The sequence below is a fragment of the Cricetulus griseus genome, assembly GCF_003668045.3.
Source record: "Cricetulus griseus strain 17A/GY chromosome 1 unlocalized genomic scaffold, alternate assembly CriGri-PICRH-1.0 chr1_0, whole genome shotgun sequence".
In the NCBI taxonomy this organism is placed as follows: domain Eukaryota; kingdom Metazoa; phylum Chordata; class Mammalia; order Rodentia; family Cricetidae; genus Cricetulus; species Cricetulus griseus.
Genome location: NW_023276806.1, coordinates 154,381,379 through 154,399,399, shown reverse-complemented (window position 1 = coordinate 154,399,399; position 18,021 = coordinate 154,381,379). Strand labels below are relative to the sequence as shown.

The following is an 18,021-nucleotide window of genomic DNA, read 5'->3' as shown; positions in this document are numbered from 1 at the left end:
AAGATATATACTCATGGATCAACATAATAAGTTAACAACTGTCACTGCTTCACCTAGAGCATTGATAAACAGAACATCCTGTTTTGTTCCCTTCACGAAATGCAATGATAAAATTTTAGGGTGTGAGCAATTCCACACACTATTGTTTTTATACCATTCACTAATTCATAGCTTTTAAACAGTATAAGATCAAGCATTTGTTATAAAAAGATCTTACATTCACTGAACACCTGAGGTCTTAGATTGTGTTTCACTGAATCCCTGAGGTCTTGGGGAGCCTGTGTCTGAAAACTGCTGCTTTGAAAACTAGGAGGATGGCTGTCCCTCCTTACTTTGATTACAAGCTGTCTCCCCTAATCACTGTTAACACAGATCACACATCTCCATGTCTAGAACAGGGTAAATCAGAGAGTCAATCTTTGTGAAAGGGATGCCATTGACAATTAGTGAACACTGCAGACCAAAGCAAAAAGTGAAGGCTTGAGCTAGAGCAGTGACAGCTCAGTCACCAGGAGCTGAGTTCAGAGCCCCAGCATCTATGTAAATATTGAGCTGTAGCAATATGCACTCTTGTTATCTCAGAAGGAGGTGGAGACAGGAGAGTCCCTGGTGAGTAACCTTGGCATTCACCTGCCAGGCAGCCAGGCCAAATCTGCAAGCTCCAAAAAAATAAAAAAGAAAGAAAAGTGTGCACGCGCGCACGCGCGCGCGCACACACACACACACACACACAAATACACACACACACACACACTGCTTGCCTGAATCATTTCCAACACAGACATACATTGTGGTCACAATGTTTTATTGGGGCTGGAGAGTTGGCTCAGCAGTTACCTTGCAGAAGAACTGGGTTTGGTTCCTACAGCCCATTTCAGGCAGCTCACAACCACCTGATACTCCAGTTTGGGAGAATCTGATGCCCTCTTCTGGCCTCCATGGACACTCACATGCAATTGCACATAGCCACATACAAATACACAATTAAAAATAAAATAAAATTTTAAATAATAGTTTTCTAGACAAAAAAAAATAAGGATCTATGTGATTCATTTTATCTGTAAGAAGGGACATAGGATATTGGGGGAGGGGATATTGCTTCTATTCTGAGGCCTGGCTTATGAAAAAGAAATTTTCTAAGAGTAAGAATAAAGACAACAGCTGGGCAGTGGTGGTGTACCCCTCTATTCCCAGCAGTTGGGAGAAGAGGTAGGAGGATCTCTGTGAGTTCGAGGCCAGCCTGGTCTACAGATCGAGTTCCAGGACAACCGGGACTGTTACACAGAGAAACTCTGTCTTGAAAAATCAAAAATAAATAAATAAGCAGGTAAACAAACAAACAATTAAATGTGGCATTTTAGGAAGCTTCACCTACACAGAAGAAATCTGGTATCTCAAAGGCAACAGGATGTGATAATCAAAAGTGCAGGGTCCAGCCCTGGCAGTTACTATGGGTGTGCCTTGGTGGACAGAGTGCTGTTAAGCTGGCCAGCACCCACGTGTGTAGTGGTGACCTGGTTTCCTGTGGTAGATGAACGTTTCTGTGCCTCACAGAACTAGAGAGAAAACAAATCAGTCTATTCAACCCTGTAAGGCAAGATTACTTCTTGGAGATCAAGAATTTTCACCTACAAAATAGGATGAACTAGATGCTTTCTCCAGGTGGGTATATATATGCTGAAATATATGAAGCCATTTCTGTGTGAACTGAGGTTCCCAGAACAAGGTCACACCTCTATTAAAGGGTCTACAAGGATAATTGAAGGCTTAGAACCATCTGGTAAAGAGTTAGAATGTTGCAGATTCAGAGTCTCTTTTTTTTCTTCTTCTTCTTCTGGTTTTTTCTAGACAGGGTTTTTTTGTGAACAGTCCTGGCTGTCCTGGAACTTGCTCTGTAGACTAGGCTGGCCAAGATACACCTGCCTCTGCCTTCCAGGTGCTGGAATTAAAGGCATGTGCCGCCACTACCCAGCCTCTTGGGCTATTTTTAATATCCTCAATAGCTATTCAGTGCTCATCTCTGTGTCTGAGCTAAAAGCCTTGCCACCACTAAGTGAGAGACACTGAAAATGTATTAACAGACCACTAGCTTCCACCAATCCCAAAGCTAGGAATGCCATCATCTGAACCTATAGCAGAAATCCCAATTTGCTGCAACCCACTTTCCAGAAGCTGCCATCAATGTGTTTAGAAAACAAATTTATGATTTTCTTTTGCTACATAACTATTAAAACTTCATGACATATTACTTGGCACAATTCAAATCCATGCTCCTGGCCACATATATTTGCCTCAAAAGTAAATTATTTCTTATTCCCTTGGAGATGAGAGACATGTTTTATGTTGACATAAACAGCCTGAGCAGATCGCTCTTTTTTTGTTTTGTTTTGTTTTTTGTTTTTCGAGACAGGGTTTCCCTGTGGCTTTGGAGGCTGTCTTGGAAGTAGCTCTTGTAGACCAGTCTGTTCTTGAACTCAGAGATCCACCTGCCTCTGCCTCCCAAGTGCTAGGATTAAAGGTGTGTGCCACCACCACCAGGCAAGGGCAGATCTCTTTAAACAACCACCATATTTAAAACATGAAGGAATTCATGGCTTATTCTTTAAATTCAAATAACAGAGACACTACAAAATAACTCACCGATTCTGAAAGGATTTCCCAGCGATATTGTCTCTGTAGGAATCAAACAAAACATGGTATTGATCCCGGCTCCATTCCAGAACCACCTAGAAAAAAAGAAAAATACCAATACTTTGTGTGCATCAAAAACTAACAATTCAATACAAAAGTTCATTTCAGTTCATAAACAACCGCTAAAGAAGCAGACTTAGTAGACTTCCTTGGGGAGTTCTTCCCCTGTCTGAGGGGTGGGAGTTGGGGGGGAGCAGGGGAAGAGGAGGAAGCAGGAACTAGGACTATAATGTAAAAAATAAATTAATAAAATAAATAAAAGAAGCAGGTTGTTGAGCTGTCCAGAGCGCCTGCCCACTCCATGCTGCCCCACATCAGATACCCTGCTCAGACCAGTAAATGAGCTACAATTGTGGCTTAAACATCTGAGAGGACTTAGGATCTCACTGGCCTTGGGATGAGGTCTGGGAATACAAAACATTTAAAGGGAGGTGATGTTTGAATGGGGTCTTGAGGGAAGATGGGAAAGGGACAAAGTCAGCTAATTGGAAGAGTGCATTTGGGGCACGTTGTTTGAGGGCATCTGTGCAGTTGACTTTTTCAGAGAGCATGGGTAGATACCAGGAGAGAATAGAAGCCAGGCTAGGAAGCAGGGCCCTAACTATGACTTGCCTGCCATGGATGGGTTAACAGAAGCGCAGGAGAACTGCACGGCAGCCTATGCCCCACGGCAAGTCTGAGGAGGGTTCTTCTCAGAGCCTGTACCCGGGGCTTCCACTTCCTTTGCTCTCTGACTGTGCTTCAGAAAGACTCCACTCATTAACACTGCAAACCTTGCTTCCTCAGAGAAGCCTTTCTTGGTGTTTTGTTTTGTTTTGTTTTGTTTTTCCTAGGAGGGGTTGGCATTCTGTCCTCAGTGGTGCAGTTGGCATTGCAGTCAACTTTCATTCTGAAAATTGGTTGTAAAGAGATGTTGCCTGAAGGGCACAGAGTTCTGCAAGGAGGAGTAAATTCTGAGACTTATGGTACAGGTTTGTGACTATGATTAACAGTAATATATTTGATACTTAGAAATAAAGTTAGACATGTACAAAACTATCCTCCATCTTTGATATTACACAGAACCAAACCTGTAGCTATAAAATGTCAACTGCATTGTAAAATACAGGTGTGCTAATTTTCAACAGAAGAGACTGTATGAATATCAATTTATTGAGTAAAACATAGCCATCATTCTCCATCTCTATCTCTGTGTAGTCTGGCATGGAACAACACTAGTCATTTTTGAAAAACAAGTCACAAAAAAAAAAAAAAGCTAGGAAAATTGTTGTTGGCTAGGGGGTTGCCCAGAAGCTGCAGCAGGAAGAGAGGGTGCATAACCTCACCAAGGAAGGCCAAGTTCAGCAGATAGGCTTCATGTTCCCTCATGTGCCTGCTCACACCAGAACAACCAGCGTCACAGTGCTCTGACATGTGAGTAAAACAGTTCCTTATCCCTCAGTCCAATCCAAGTGCTCCCTCCCGTCTCTGCTCCAAGTAATTTGCATCCTGACTGATGACTTGGAAATTAGCACCCACTGTCTGTAGTACTCCATGCCTGACTGTCAGCCTTGTTGTTTTTATCTTTAAAATCATTTCTTTTGCCTGCATGGTATGTGAACACCACACATGTAGTGCCTGTGATGGCCAGAAAAGGGCATCAGATTCCTTGGGGCTGGAGTTACAGACAGTTGTGAGCTGCCACATGCAGCTGAGAATCGAACCTTGGTCCTCTGGAAGAGTAGCCTGTACTCTTAAATGTTGAGCTACACCTACAGCCCCAGCTTTGTTGTCCTTGTTTGCCTTTTCTCCTGTGCTAGCCAGGCATGTTAGATATCTCATTAAACAGAGCATAGCTTCCGGAACCTTCATTCTTGTAATGGCAAGATACTTAGAGCATTATATGCACTAATGCAAATCAAAAGTCTATGTGGAGGGACTGGAGACATGACTTAGCAGTTAAAAGCACTGACTGCTCTTCCAGAGCACCCAGGTTCAACTTCCAGCACTCACATGGCAGTTCACAACTGTCTGGACTGTTAACTCCAGTTCCAAGGGATCCAGCAACCTCACACAGGCATGAATGCAAACAAAACACAATTCACATAAAAGAAAATTAAAATCTTAAAAAAAAAAGATTTGGATCTGTTCTAAAAAAATTTATATGGAAATTAATGTCACTTTCTACAGATGAAATGCTAGATTTGTCACGAAGCTTTTCCTCCAGACACCACTGTCTAAACTAGAAGTTCTCAACCTGTGGGTTGCCACCCCTTTGGGGTCACATATCAGATATCCTATATATCAGATATTTACAATTTATTACAGTAGCAAAATCATAGGTATGAAGCAGCAACGAAATAGTTTTATGGTTGGGGGTCACCACAGCATGAGGAACTGTATTAAAGTGTTGCAGCATCAGGAAAGTTGAGAACCACTGCTCTAAACCAGTTTCCTCAGAGTATTTGCTTTTCTCTGCCATCAGGGTGATTTGTTGGTAAATGATGAACTACAATACTATTTATAAAAGTGATCTTTGACACACCATACAATGTTACTAGTTTTTAAAGTATAAATAACATTAGAAGGCTTGTAATATCAGGTTAAAATGTGTGTGTGTGTGTGTCTGTGTGTGTGCACATCTGTGTGAATGTGTGTGGAGGTATACCAACATGGGATATCTCCCTCCTAGGTTGCGCTGTCTTAACTCTTTGAGGTAGTCTCTCATTAAGCCTGGAGCTCACCGATTCTGCTAGATGGAGAACCATGCTTCTGCCCTCACTTTTAATGTGGGTGCTAACAACAAGAACTCAGGTTCTCAGGCTTGCAAAGTGGTACCTCACTGACTGAGCCAACTCCCTACCTCTCATGTTTCCTACTTCTAGGAGTCTATTTTCATAATCAGTTGCTGGTCCATTTTTACAAAAAACGGCAGTCTGCACCTTATTGAATCCCTGTAACAGGATGGCAACTGTGAGGCAGATGCCACACACCGCCCCCTTCTTGGCCATAGGGCTGAGCTTGTGTCACCTGGCTCTGGCTTTGCCCAGGCTGCTCCCTCACTTACCAGCAGTTGGCTTGTAAAATACACACTTATGAATGCAGCCATTCACCAGTTCTGAAACTGGTGTTTACCTAACACAGCAGTGACCCAGAACTATTTCCCTGAGATAGCCATAAATAGCCACAATTAAATAAAAAGTGTGTGTTTATCCTGTCCTTACAGTGGCTAAAATTCTCAGATGAAATAGGGAACTGACTTCTGCAAATTGTCCTCCGATCTCCACACGCATGCATGTATACACACAACACACACAACAAAAATCTAATTTAAAATTTAATGAGAAAATGAGGCTACAGTTCTTCATCAAAGGAACTCAAGACAGGAACTCAAGCAGGGCAGGAACCTGGAGATAGGAGCTGATGCAGGGGCCATGGAGGAGTGTTGCTTATGAGCTTGCTCCTCATGGCTTTTTCAACCTGCTTTCTATCTCTCTTTTTGTTTTTAAATCATATGGCTTTCCATCTGATCACAGGATACAGAGACAGTCTGTAGGTTGTCTCTAAGATCCTTTCTTCCTGTTTAATGTGCTGCATGTATGAATCACCCACAAGCTGACAAATCACCTGCTAAAGATACTGTCATTTGCACCACAAGATTGGAACAAACTGTCCCAAGACTGGAGAAACTTAAAAAGGCATACTGTGAATATACATCCTCTATTACAAGCACTGGGTTGTTATACTCTAGAAGGAACTAGAGATGTCTATATAGCAATTATAAAAGTGCAAGACATATTAATAAAGTACTTGCCCCTCTGCTATCCCATTAACACAGTACAGCACACAGGGCAATCCTTGTGAGCTTTTCTGCTGTCTCTGGGGAACAGCTGACAAGCATCAGCTAAGAAAGCCAGTCTCTCACGTCTGCCTACATGAACATCACAGCTAGAAGAGCTCCCCAAAGGGGACATATGGCACTTAATTAGTGTTTATTGGATGCTTTCCATGGAGTACTTTGCAAGGTGTCTTGTAAACATCTGACATCCCATTTAACCCACCTGTCCTCACAGGCTTGGTCACAATCAGTGTCTTGGTTAGGGGGTTTCTATTACTGTGATGGAAACTATGACCAAAGTAAGCAGAGAGGAAAGGGCTTATGTGGCCTTGTTATTCATTGAAGGAAGGCAAGACAGGAACTGAGGCAGGAGCTGATGCAGAGGCCATGGAGGGTGCTGCTTACTGGCTTGCTCCCCATGGCTTGTTCAGCCTGCTTTCTTACAGAACCCAGGACCACCAGTCTGAGGATGGCACCACCCACAATGGGCTGAGCCCTCTGCATCAATCACTAATTAAGAAAATGCCTTATGGCCAGATCTTATGGAGGTGTATTCTAAATTGAGGTTCCCTCCTCTCAGATGATTCTTAGCTTGTGTCAAATTGACCTAAAACCAGCCAGTACAATCAGTGAACAGAACTGAGAAATCCTGAATAAGAGAGTGAGTGGTTGTGGGTAGGGCATTCTGCAGGATTCTTGGATTAGGCTGGTGGGAGAGCATAGAGGAAAGGGTAGAATTGAAACGCTTAGCAGGCCCAGTCATCTGCTCATCATGTGTTTGCCAGCCACTCCACTAACTTCATCATCAAAAGTAAGTAAAATAGTCACTTGGTGCTCCCAGTCCCTGAGAGCAGGTGTTCCCTGAGCATCTGATGAAGGAATTCTGTGAGCATCAAAACTTATTTCTGTTCACTGATCACCCCTGTATCAGAGCATTTTCCTTGCCACAGGGACTTTCTTTCTTTATTTTGTGTATGGCAGGGGCATGTATATCCCAGCATGGATGTAGAGGGCAGAGGACAACTTGTAGGAATCTAGGAATCTGTTCTCTCCTCTCACCACACTGGGCCTGGGACTCAAACTCAGGTCACCAGACTTGGTGACAGACACCTTTACTCACTTTTGATTGTCCCCTAATGCCAAGGCCTTTGCTCTGCTTCTTTGGCTGAGAAATGGTAGTTTCTCAATACTGGCACCACTGCCATTGGACCTGGATAATTCTTTGCTGTTGGGGATTTGTCCTATACATTCAAAGCATTCCTTGGCTTCTACACATTAAAGCCCACAGCACTATTTCATTCCATGCCCAGCCACGACAATCTAAATGTCCCCACCAGCTGAAGGTGAATGCTGGAAACAGCCCTGGCCTCCTCCCTCTCTCCCTGAGTACTTCTGGCCCTCCTGTTGAGCTTCCATAGCATCAAGAAGCCACCTTGACATAGGCCACCACTGGTCTCTCCCACCACACCCTCTACATCTCTGCAGCACTGCTCACAATTGTAATGAAGTAGTATTTAATGTCTTGATGTACAAGCTCCTTGTCAGCAGCAGCCATGTATGTCTTCCTGACTGCTGTATCCCCTGGGGCCTGATTAAGTATTTCCTAACAAAATGGATGAGCCAGGCATTCTGTGGGAACAGTTTTAAAGTTACAGAAATGCCACCTCTGACCTCAGGTTGCTGAGTACAGAATGGGAGGTTAAGTTTTATCCCCTGAGCTAGCCAGTTGCACTGAGAAGCTGCTGTGTACATTTTCTTCTCAAGTGCCAAATACAAGAAAACACATTCCAGTGTCAAGTGAGTAATGGACCCAAACACCAAGTTCCCTACAGAGTGGAGGGAAATTCATCCCCATCGTGGCATGAAGGGGGCAGAGCCCAGAGGAAGCAACTGGCCTTCTGTAACTGCTGTTCCACCTCTTCCAGGGGCTAGGATAGAAACTCTTCCAATCTCCCCTACCCAGGGAAGAGTCAGTGGATCATCAACACGGCTCACCATTGTTCAAATCATAAATGCCACCCCTGCCTCACATCTAAGAAATATAAAGAACTGTCAGCTATCTATTCTCAGAAGGAAATGGAAGTTGATACTCCCTCGCTGGACCCAAAGATGGGTGTGCCACGTAGCAGAAGTGGGTCAAACATAAGACAGACCCTTATATTAGATCCAGACTCCCACCCCCAGTCAGAGGCTAAGATAAAAAGCTCCAGAGGCCATGGAAGGAGTTACCAACCCATTTAAATGAAAGGGTCTCACCAGGGATGACCAAGTGACCACTCCTAGCATGGTGGTAGGAGTAGCCTCTGAAGGATGCCCTTTAGGTATGTGACACTTGACAAACCTGAGGTCTTCACACTTACATAGGAAGGACTTCCTGCCCTTGTTTCCTTGTTGTCTTCTGTATGCTCGATCACTGGGTTAGGAAAGAGGGAGCCCATAAACTCATCTCTTTCCTAAATTTCGGTTTTGCTGTTTGTTGCAGACCTAGCCAGGGGAGGCACAAAGCCTCAACTTAGGCTCTGGGATCTGTTACTCCCTGAGACTGGCCACCCTAATTCTGAGGTGATATTAGAGTTTGCAATCTGAAGTGCCCACAGAAACTTGAAACCAGACTGGCCTCGAACACAAGGATCTGCCTATTCTAGATCCACATTGCTGGAATTAAAGGTGTACGCCACCATGCCTAGACCAACAGAGACGTTTTTGTTACCAATACAGATCTTGGGTCCAACTACAGCCTACTATATTCATCAGGACAAGCACAGTTAATGGCCTACCCTTTGTTTCTTCTTTCATAAAGAAACTTCACCCCTACATAATACAAATGCTGAGTGTTCTTCCAGGCATGGTTGTATGATGCAACTGGTAACAATGCAGGAAAGAATTTAGGTCTCAGACAAATTCTTCCTACATTTCTGGGAGAGTTCTGGGGCACTGGTGGAACCCCAAGCTACTACATTCTTTTTTTCTGGCTGCATCTGGGCTTGGGGTGGGAAGAACCTTATGATAAATGTGTATGTCTGCCACAGGAGGGGAGTTCGAGGTTGGTGCTAGGTACTTGTCAATTCTAGCATTTAAGACTAAGGAGCAGTGAGCAGTGAAAGAAAGGGTGGGCATGGAGCTACTGCAGACAGAGCAATCTACAGACATCTATTGTCTGGTCAGGAAATTTTGCTTTTACAACATACTAAAATTCATTAATAAAAATAGACCTGGCCAGGCGTTGGTGGTACATGCCTTTAATCCCAGCACTCGGGAGGCAGAGGCAGGCGGATCTCTGTGAGTTCGAGGCCAGCCTGGTCTCCAGAGCAGTGCCAGGATAGGCTCCAAAGCTACACAGAGAAACCCTGTCTCAAAAAAACCAAAAAAAAAAAAAAATAGACATGAGGGGGGATGGTAAATGCCTTTAATCCCAACACTTAGGAGGCAGAGGCAGGCAGTTCTCTGAGAGTTCAAGGCCAGCCTGATCTACAAAGTGAGTGCCAGGAGAGGCTCCAAAGCTACACAGAGAAACCCTGTCTCAAAAAAACAAACAAACAAACAAACACAAAAACAAAAGAATAGACCAAATGCAAATGTGAAGTTGCTGTGTATGTTATATTCTGAATCACTGCTGGAAGATTTATGGGATACCCTTGGGCTGTATTTAGCAAAGCCCAAGGATAATAAACCCAAACAAGAATACAAATTTCACAGATACTTTCCACAGAAACAGACCACGACTACATCTACACAATAAAGGGCAAACAGTTATCTCAGGATAATGTGAAGGCTAAGGAAAGGAAATGGGTTTGAACTGAAGCTGGTATCTTGGACATCTGTTGCTCTGGCCAATCTTTGATAACAACGTGGTAACTGGTATCTGTTCTCTGGGATAGCCTTCTCTGATCATGTGGTCCAGCTGTGACTCCCAGGCCTGCCCAGCCCCAAGGCTCTGCAGGTGATTCAGGTGGCTGACATGGGTATGACAAGGGCATTCATCCCCAGGACAATGCTGGCTGCTCAGAGTGTGGCCAGCCCCACTGAGAAAGGCTCTGCAGTGACTAGCAGGAGCAGTAGAGAAGCTGGAGACCACATCCACTTGGGGTAGGCTGCCTGAGAGAGCTGAAGAACAGGACAAGGAGGGATCCTGACATCATTCAATCACCCTGACCCAACCTGCCAGAGGTTTAGCCTGTCCAGTTATACCAGCTAATAAGCTCCTTAAAAAACAAAACAAAACAAAACAAAAAAAACAGGTCTGAGTTGGAATCTGTCACTTGCAACCCAGTACTACTGATGACAGACAACCAGCAGCTATTTCCAGTGACCAGGGAATGAAAATGCAAAGGGATCACACTTTATCTGCATTACCAAGCCTCGCTCAGCTACTCCAGTTTTACTGTCCTAAGCAGTCTTTCCTTTCCTCTGCCCTCAGGCCTACTCCTTGATGAGGACACCCTAAAGCTTGTGCCTCCTGCAACCATCTCCAAGGTTCCTCTAAAATGTCTCACCCAGTGGTTTGTCTTCCCGTAAACTAAGCCGTTATGCACATACTGAATTCCCTTTTCCCTTACACTATTATGCGGTTCTTAAATGTGCAGTGGCCTCATCTCCCCAACCTGAGTTGTACCTTCTATGTAATACTGTGCACTTCCTAACAGCAGGCCTCATGTTTCTAGAAAAACTTCCTAGAACAAAAATTAATTTCAGAACATGAAAACAGACAAGTTACAGTCACATTAATCATGTTTGGAAATACAAAGTAAGGACACATTGATCAGAGTAGATGACTTACCTTCACTGAAAATGAAGTTAAAAGGATGCTAGTTAAAAATCACCCTTTATCCATCCATCCATCCATCCATCCATCCATCCATCCATCCATCTGTACAACCATCTGTACAACCGTCCATGCTCCAGAATTTACTTGGCACCTTCTGGTTAATAAACACTTTCAATTTACCAAGAGTTGAGTAGTGACTGAGACATAGTCTCTGCTTTGCCAATTCACTAGGCTCTGACAGTAGCGTCCCCAAAGAAAGACTTTTTAAAGAAAAGTGCTATGCAATCCATAACATTTTCTCTATAGCACAAATTCCATTAATATTATAGTTAACACTTCTTTTATTTTTTTAGTGCTTCATGTGTATGTGAGTGTGCTTGTGTGCCGGTGTGTATGTGTATGTGTGTGTGCAAGTCAGAAGATAACTTTGAGGAATTGGTTCTTTCCTTCACCCTTTACATGAGTTCTCAGGTTGTTGGGCTTGAACAGCAAACACTATCCCCTGAGCCACACTGTCAGTTCAGTTTTCCTGTGTGAACGTCCCAATAAATGTACATTCTTGAACATTAAAATGGGAGCCAGGGGCCTTGAATGCATTGGCTAGCAGTTCTTTTAGTTGCTTTTATTTTGTAAGACAGGGTCTCATTCCATAGCACTGGCTGGCCATCAACTTATAATATACACCAGGCCAGCCTCAAACTCAAAAGATCCACTTGCCTCTGTCTCCCCAGTGCTGGTATTAAAGGCGTACACCACCATTCTAGTAAAACAATTACTTTTTTTTTTGGTTTTTCGAGACAGGATTTCTCTGTGTAGCTTTGGAGCCTATCCTAGCACTCGCTCTGGAGACCAGGCTGACCTGGAATTCACAGAGATTTGCCTGCCTCTGCCTCCTGAGTGCTGGGATTAAAGGCATGCGCCATCAATGCCCAGCGTTAAACAATTACTTTTAATAAAAACCTCTGCTGCCAAAAATAAATCATAAAGCTGTGAGGGGTAGCCCCCACCTACAGGATCAGCTAGGAGTTAATCGATTTGGACATGGCTGAGAATTAGTTTGTACAGGCCAGGGACTGCGCCCTCAGACAGGTCTCTTTCCCTCCCTTTTATTGCCTCTGACCAAGATCACACTAAAACCCTAACAATTTAAGCAGGAAACCAATCAAAAACAAACATGTAACACACTTCTTTGCTGAAATTGGACAAGTTAAGAAAACTAGTCTCAAAGGTAACTTGAGCTGGACCTGGTTTTCAATCCTCTTTATTGTGGAAAAGGAATGCTTCATAAATCCAAAACCATGACCACAGACAGACAAGTGGAAGAACAGGGGGCAAGGGAGGAAATCCTCGAACAGTAGGAGCAGGCTTTAACCAACCCTACCGACTTTCCTATGTGAGTTGGAGTTGGTTTTGTTTCCGTGCTTAGTTGACTGAAGAAACTGATATATTCCCAAGTAAGACAAGGCACACATACAAACACCCACATACCTTTATTCACAATCCTAAAATCCAAAAAGCAGCAAACACCAGTTTTGCTTTTGTCCCTTGCTTGGCAGCATACTTGACCTGCCTTGAACTCATTTGGTGGTAAAACCTGACCTAACTGATAGGAGACTATTTATAGTCAGTATTTTCCTAGTAGAGTATAAATATTCTGAACTTCACTATAGAGAGTGCAGGTATTTGATGGTGAGATAATGCAGTAGTCGTGGAAGTTTCAGGAAAGGGTGTGTAGATTTGTTTGTCAATGATGATGGGCCTGAAATACATTCTTACCTCAAGAGCAGGGCGTAAGACACATAATAGCACCTATAACAAGACAGAACACTAATGCTAAAGCCAGAAGTTTTCTTTTTCCTTGGAGTCAAAGTCTCACTGTGCAGTCCAGGCTAACCTCTAATGCTCAGGCCTCCTGTCGTCTCCTGAGTGCTAACGTTACAGTCAGGTTGTACCCTACAAAGCAGAACCAAACATTTCCGAATTGAGGGCACAGTTGATCTAGATTGCTTAAAGGACTCTTAAGGACACAGTCTAGTGCTCTGACTTATAAGGAACTCAGACCAACGTGACTTACAACAAACAAGCTGGTCCTTGCTACACTCACCCACTGATGTGACCTGCCTTCCTAAGGAGACTTGGGACAAAAGGCTAACTGTGGTGGTTATTAGCATACTAAAGTGTATGCTGACCCCAGGTTCTCTCACACCACAAGCACCTGTTTCAGAGTCCATGCTGGCATCCTGGCTCCCCTCAGCTCTTCTCTCCCTGCCCCACCCTAAACTTCTCCAGCAAAAGGGCTTCCCTTCTCAGCTTCTCATTCCTTTAACCCTGCCGGTCAGCATTCATTAGCTCTCTCTCTCTCTGCTCTCTACCTCACCTCTCCTCTTCGACCTCCCCTCCTTTCCCATCTGTCTCCTGCTCCTCACTTCAGCCTCCTCTCACAGGCAGTCCAATCTACTGGCCATGTTTAGTCTACTCCTTTATCCCCCTGCTCTGGACTCTTGCCAACGCCTCTGGATGCACTCTCCCTCACAACTACAATAAAAGCCTCTTCATGTACCTCCGAGAGACATCATGTCATTTCATTCAGACCAGGGTATCCACTATGAGGGCTCAGCTCACCCTCTAGAGCAGCACCTTTGGGTCCAGCTATGTTTCCATTTATCCCAAGGGAATTCCCAAGAATTCCCAAGGGTTCTCCAGAAAATACTTGGCCCCACTTTTAGGGGAAAACAAGTTACTTAATAGATCTCTCCCTTGATTATATTTTTCCTCAAAATTTGGACCAGTGCTCAAAAGGCTTATTAAAATGCAACGACCCAGGGCTGGGGAGATAGCTCAATTAGTACAGTGCTTGCCTAACCTGCATAAGGCCCTAGAGGCCCTGGGTTAGATCTGGTACTGGGCACAGTGTTACACAACTATAATCCCAGCACTAGGCAGGTCAAAGCAGGAGACTCAGAAAGAAGTTCAAGGTCATCCTCAGGTATATATGGAGCTGGAGGCTAGCCTGGGGTACATGTGACCTTGTCTCAAACACACATGGTGGGGGCACTCTAGCAGAGGCTGGAGAGCTGGCTCAGCAGTCTTCCAGCAGACTGGAGTTTGAACCCCACCACCTATCCTGAGCTGCTCACATTACCTGTCACTCAGGTCCAGGGGAACTTCACACATACACACACACACACATACACACACACACACACACACACACACACACACACAGAGAGAGAGAGAGAGAGAGAGAGAGAGAGAGAGAGAGAGAGAGAGAGAGAATTAAAAAAAAATGCCCACATTACCTCTAGCACTAAGAGGGGGAAAATAATGAACTCGAAATTTAACAATGATTTTTTTCAACCCTTATATGCATTATAACTATTTAACAAGTTGGTGCCACATATATAACCAAAATACTGTTTCAAGAAAATATTTCAAAGTAAAGACAGAGACAAAATAACTGATAAGAACACTGAAAGTGGCATTAGCCAAGATCATTCAACAATGTTATGTGCTATCATTAGAATGAAGTGCTTCACATACTTAATCCCCACTAGCAACCCTGATAAGAAGATACCCTTGCCTTTATTTTAAAGAGGAAGCTGAGAGGTGTTGGATTTCTTTTCCTAGATCAGATTAAGTGTGGGCTGCTTGAGAAATCATTGAGAGCTTAAGGATGAAGCAGGTCATAGGTTCGGTCCCCAGCAGTAGGAGAGGAGGCAGAGGTAATGAAAGTGCTTAGGGGATAAAGGTGCTGGCTGCCAAACCTGACAAGCTGAGTTTGACCCCTAGGAACCACAAGGCAGAGAGAAGCACACACACACAAAGTACACATGTGTACCCACATGCATGCTCACAACATAAATAAAATCTTTAAAGAGAGACTAAAAAGAAGTGTTATGATGATGATGGCATCAAAGCCAACTGTCTAAGTTGGATGCAAATGTCTGCCAAGAATTAGCTGCGTTAACCTATGCAAATACTTCAGTTGCATAACCTGTAAGGTGGGTAAAATAATAGTCCGTATTAGATGATACTATGAAGACTAAATTAGTATGTAAGTCAGTAAGGAGAATCCCTAGCAAGGTATATGTTCATTATTATCATGGTTATTAATTGGAACCAACAGTCAAATCCAGATTCCATCTACCTCGCCCTCCAGCTCCTCTTCTCCACGGTTCTGTGTAAGCACACTACAGACTGGGGCATGCTCTTATGCTCCCTTCTGACACTCTTTACTCTCATTTCTCTAATTTAATCTAAACTTTAAGATATGTGCCCACAAGCCAGACATTGTGGTATACACCTTCAATACCAGCACTTAGGACACAGAGGCAGGTGGATCTCTGCCAGTAAGTACAAGGCCAGCCGGGTCTACATAGGGAGTTCCAAGCCAGCCATGGGCTACATGGTGAGACTCTATCTCAAAACAAAATGAAACAAAAATTTGTGGGGACTTCAAGGCTGTAATGAATGTATTTTACACTGTGGTTAATAAACTGCTCAGTTAAAATTAACCAGGTTAAAAACAACCCAGCCTCAGCATTTGGGAGGACTGTAGCAAGAAGACTGCAAACTCCTGCCTAGCCGGGGCAATTTAGTTGAGACTATTTTAAAAACAAAGTCATCCAAAAGTAGTAAGACACACCAACTATACACAATCACATGAAACAAAGACAGACTAGGAGGTAGTGCAATATTAAGAAAATATCCCGCTGGGCGTTGGTGGTGCACGCCTTTAATCCCAGCACTTGGGAGGCAGGAGCAGGCGGATCTCTGTGAGTTCGAGGCCAGCCTGGTCTCCAGAGCGAGTGCCAGGACAGGCTCCAAAGCTACACAGAGAAACCCTGTCTCGAAAAACAAACAAACAAAAAAAAACCCCAACAACAACAACAACAAAAACAAAAAAAAACCACACAAACAAACAAACCAAAAGAAAGAAAATATCCCACTCTTACAAGCTTGGGATGTTCTCATTTCGACTTTAAGACTATTTTTTTTTCTAGTTCCTGGAACCACTAAAAACATACCTAGACACATGCCATATAATTCATCCAGTCACTAAACACATGCTTAGTCTGCATACAGTAGTAGTACCTGGCACTGAGCTTGGACTGGAGTTACTTCCTTTAAGCAAATACCACCTCCTCTACAATACATGTGTATTGTGGCATTTTATAATAAAATCATCGTGTTCATTTTAAAATCCTTTAAACCTCTTCTAAAATATAACAAATAAAATTGGGAGACAAATTTCAAGCCATTTGAAAGCACAATTTTTCTTCCTGTTTTCAGAAGTAGTGTTTTGTTGACTCACACCCGCGTGCCCATCCATCGCCTTTGCACACTTAAGATAGTGCTGCATTAGACTGCCCAGAATCAAGTAACTATGAAATCTAAAACAACGAGTAATTTCGGTCCAAAAACGTCCAACGTATGGCTCCAAAGGAACACAAAATCCCTTTCACCTGGTGCTTCCCACTTCCCAAACCGGTTGCCTGTGCCCTTTGAATAGTTCACAATGTAACCAAACTGTTTTACAGCACATGAATTCAGCGGAGGTCTCTGCCAAAGAAAAGACAGTGCCTTGCTCTAAAAAGTATTAGCATACCCCATGACGCAAGGGTCTGTGCTGGCTCTCAAGAGGTCCCGGGCTGGAGTCCAAGGTCGGCAGGCAGTCCTGGTCACCTGACAAGGACCCTACTCACAGCTCATCTGAGATAAGCACTTGGTGCCTCCCATCCAGGAGAGTATTCTTACCAGTGAGGCCACCACCCGCTAACATACAGCTGTTCAACACTGCACAGCAAGAGTGAAAAGGGGGTAAGAAAAAAATCCCCTTCACCTTGCAAATTCACGTGCAAAACTGCACATGCCTCTTAGATAAAAGTCTGAAATCCAGAAGAAACCGGATTAAGAAGATAAGGTGTTTTGTCAGAGGTGAAAGATTAGGAGGGTGGCACCGGAGAATTGGCTCTGAAGGAGGGCCAAGGAATGGAGGATCACTACAGAAAAAAATACCAACTGCATGTCCTCGAAGGGAGTTTCACCGGCGCAAGGCCAGAGAGCAAAAGTCAAATGACTGGAGGGCTCTTGGGGACAGCCCGGGGAAGGAAGGGGACCCGCGCACTGGAGTACGGGAGGCCCGGACGTCCAGCGCAGCTGCCGCAGCCGAGCCGAGCGAAGCCGAGCCGGGGAGAGGATGCGCGCTGCGGGCGCCCGGGACGGGTGGGCTGCGTACTGGTCCCCGGGCTGCAGGGAGGATGGAAGGCGGGCGGGAGACGCCGGGCGCCGGCAGCGCGGGGCTCGGCCAGGGAGGGCTATGCACGCGGCTGCAGGGCTCGGGCTCCGCTACTCACCTCTCCGAACTGGAAAGCCGAGACGATGGTGACAACGACGCCCACGAAGCAGACGTAGAGCCCATACCTGTGGGACAGGCAGGTATAGGTCTGTCTCTGCAGGAGCTTGAGCAGCATCACCCCGGCCCCGCCACCCCACGCCGGGAGGAGCCCACGCCCGCCGCGCACCGCCGCGCCACCGCCTCAGCGAGCCGCCACTCACGGCCGCGCCTGGCTCACAGTCCCCGGCCGCCGCGCATGGTCGCTCCGGCGACCGACAGCCCGCTGGGCTCCACGCCGCGGCCGCCGCTTCCGGGAGCCCGGAGCCCACGCCCTCGGCGCGGCGGAGGCGGACCCGCGGCCCGCAAGGCAGCCGGCGCCGCCCGCGTTGGCCTCCGAGAGGCGGCGGCGGG

General features: G+C 44.9%; 1 protein-coding gene across 2 annotated transcripts in view; it reads right to left on the bottom strand.

Moving 5' to 3' along the window:
- Gnptab (N-acetylglucosamine-1-phosphate transferase subunits alpha and beta) overlaps positions 1-17,788 on the bottom strand; it is a 72,260-nt gene extending 54,472 nt beyond the window's left edge. For both annotated transcript variants that reach the window (XM_027392564.2, XM_027392565.2), the window contains exons 1-2: positions 17,630-17,788; positions 2,641-2,726 (exon numbers count right to left, since the gene is read on the bottom strand). In XM_027392564.2, coding sequence (XP_027248365.1) covers positions 2,641-2,726; positions 17,630-17,746 — 203 coding nt within the window. In that variant the 5' untranslated portion in view covers positions 17,747-17,788. The remainder of the gene's footprint in view (positions 1-2,640; positions 2,727-17,629) is intronic.
- Between the last annotated feature and the right edge of the window lie 233 nt (positions 17,789-18,021).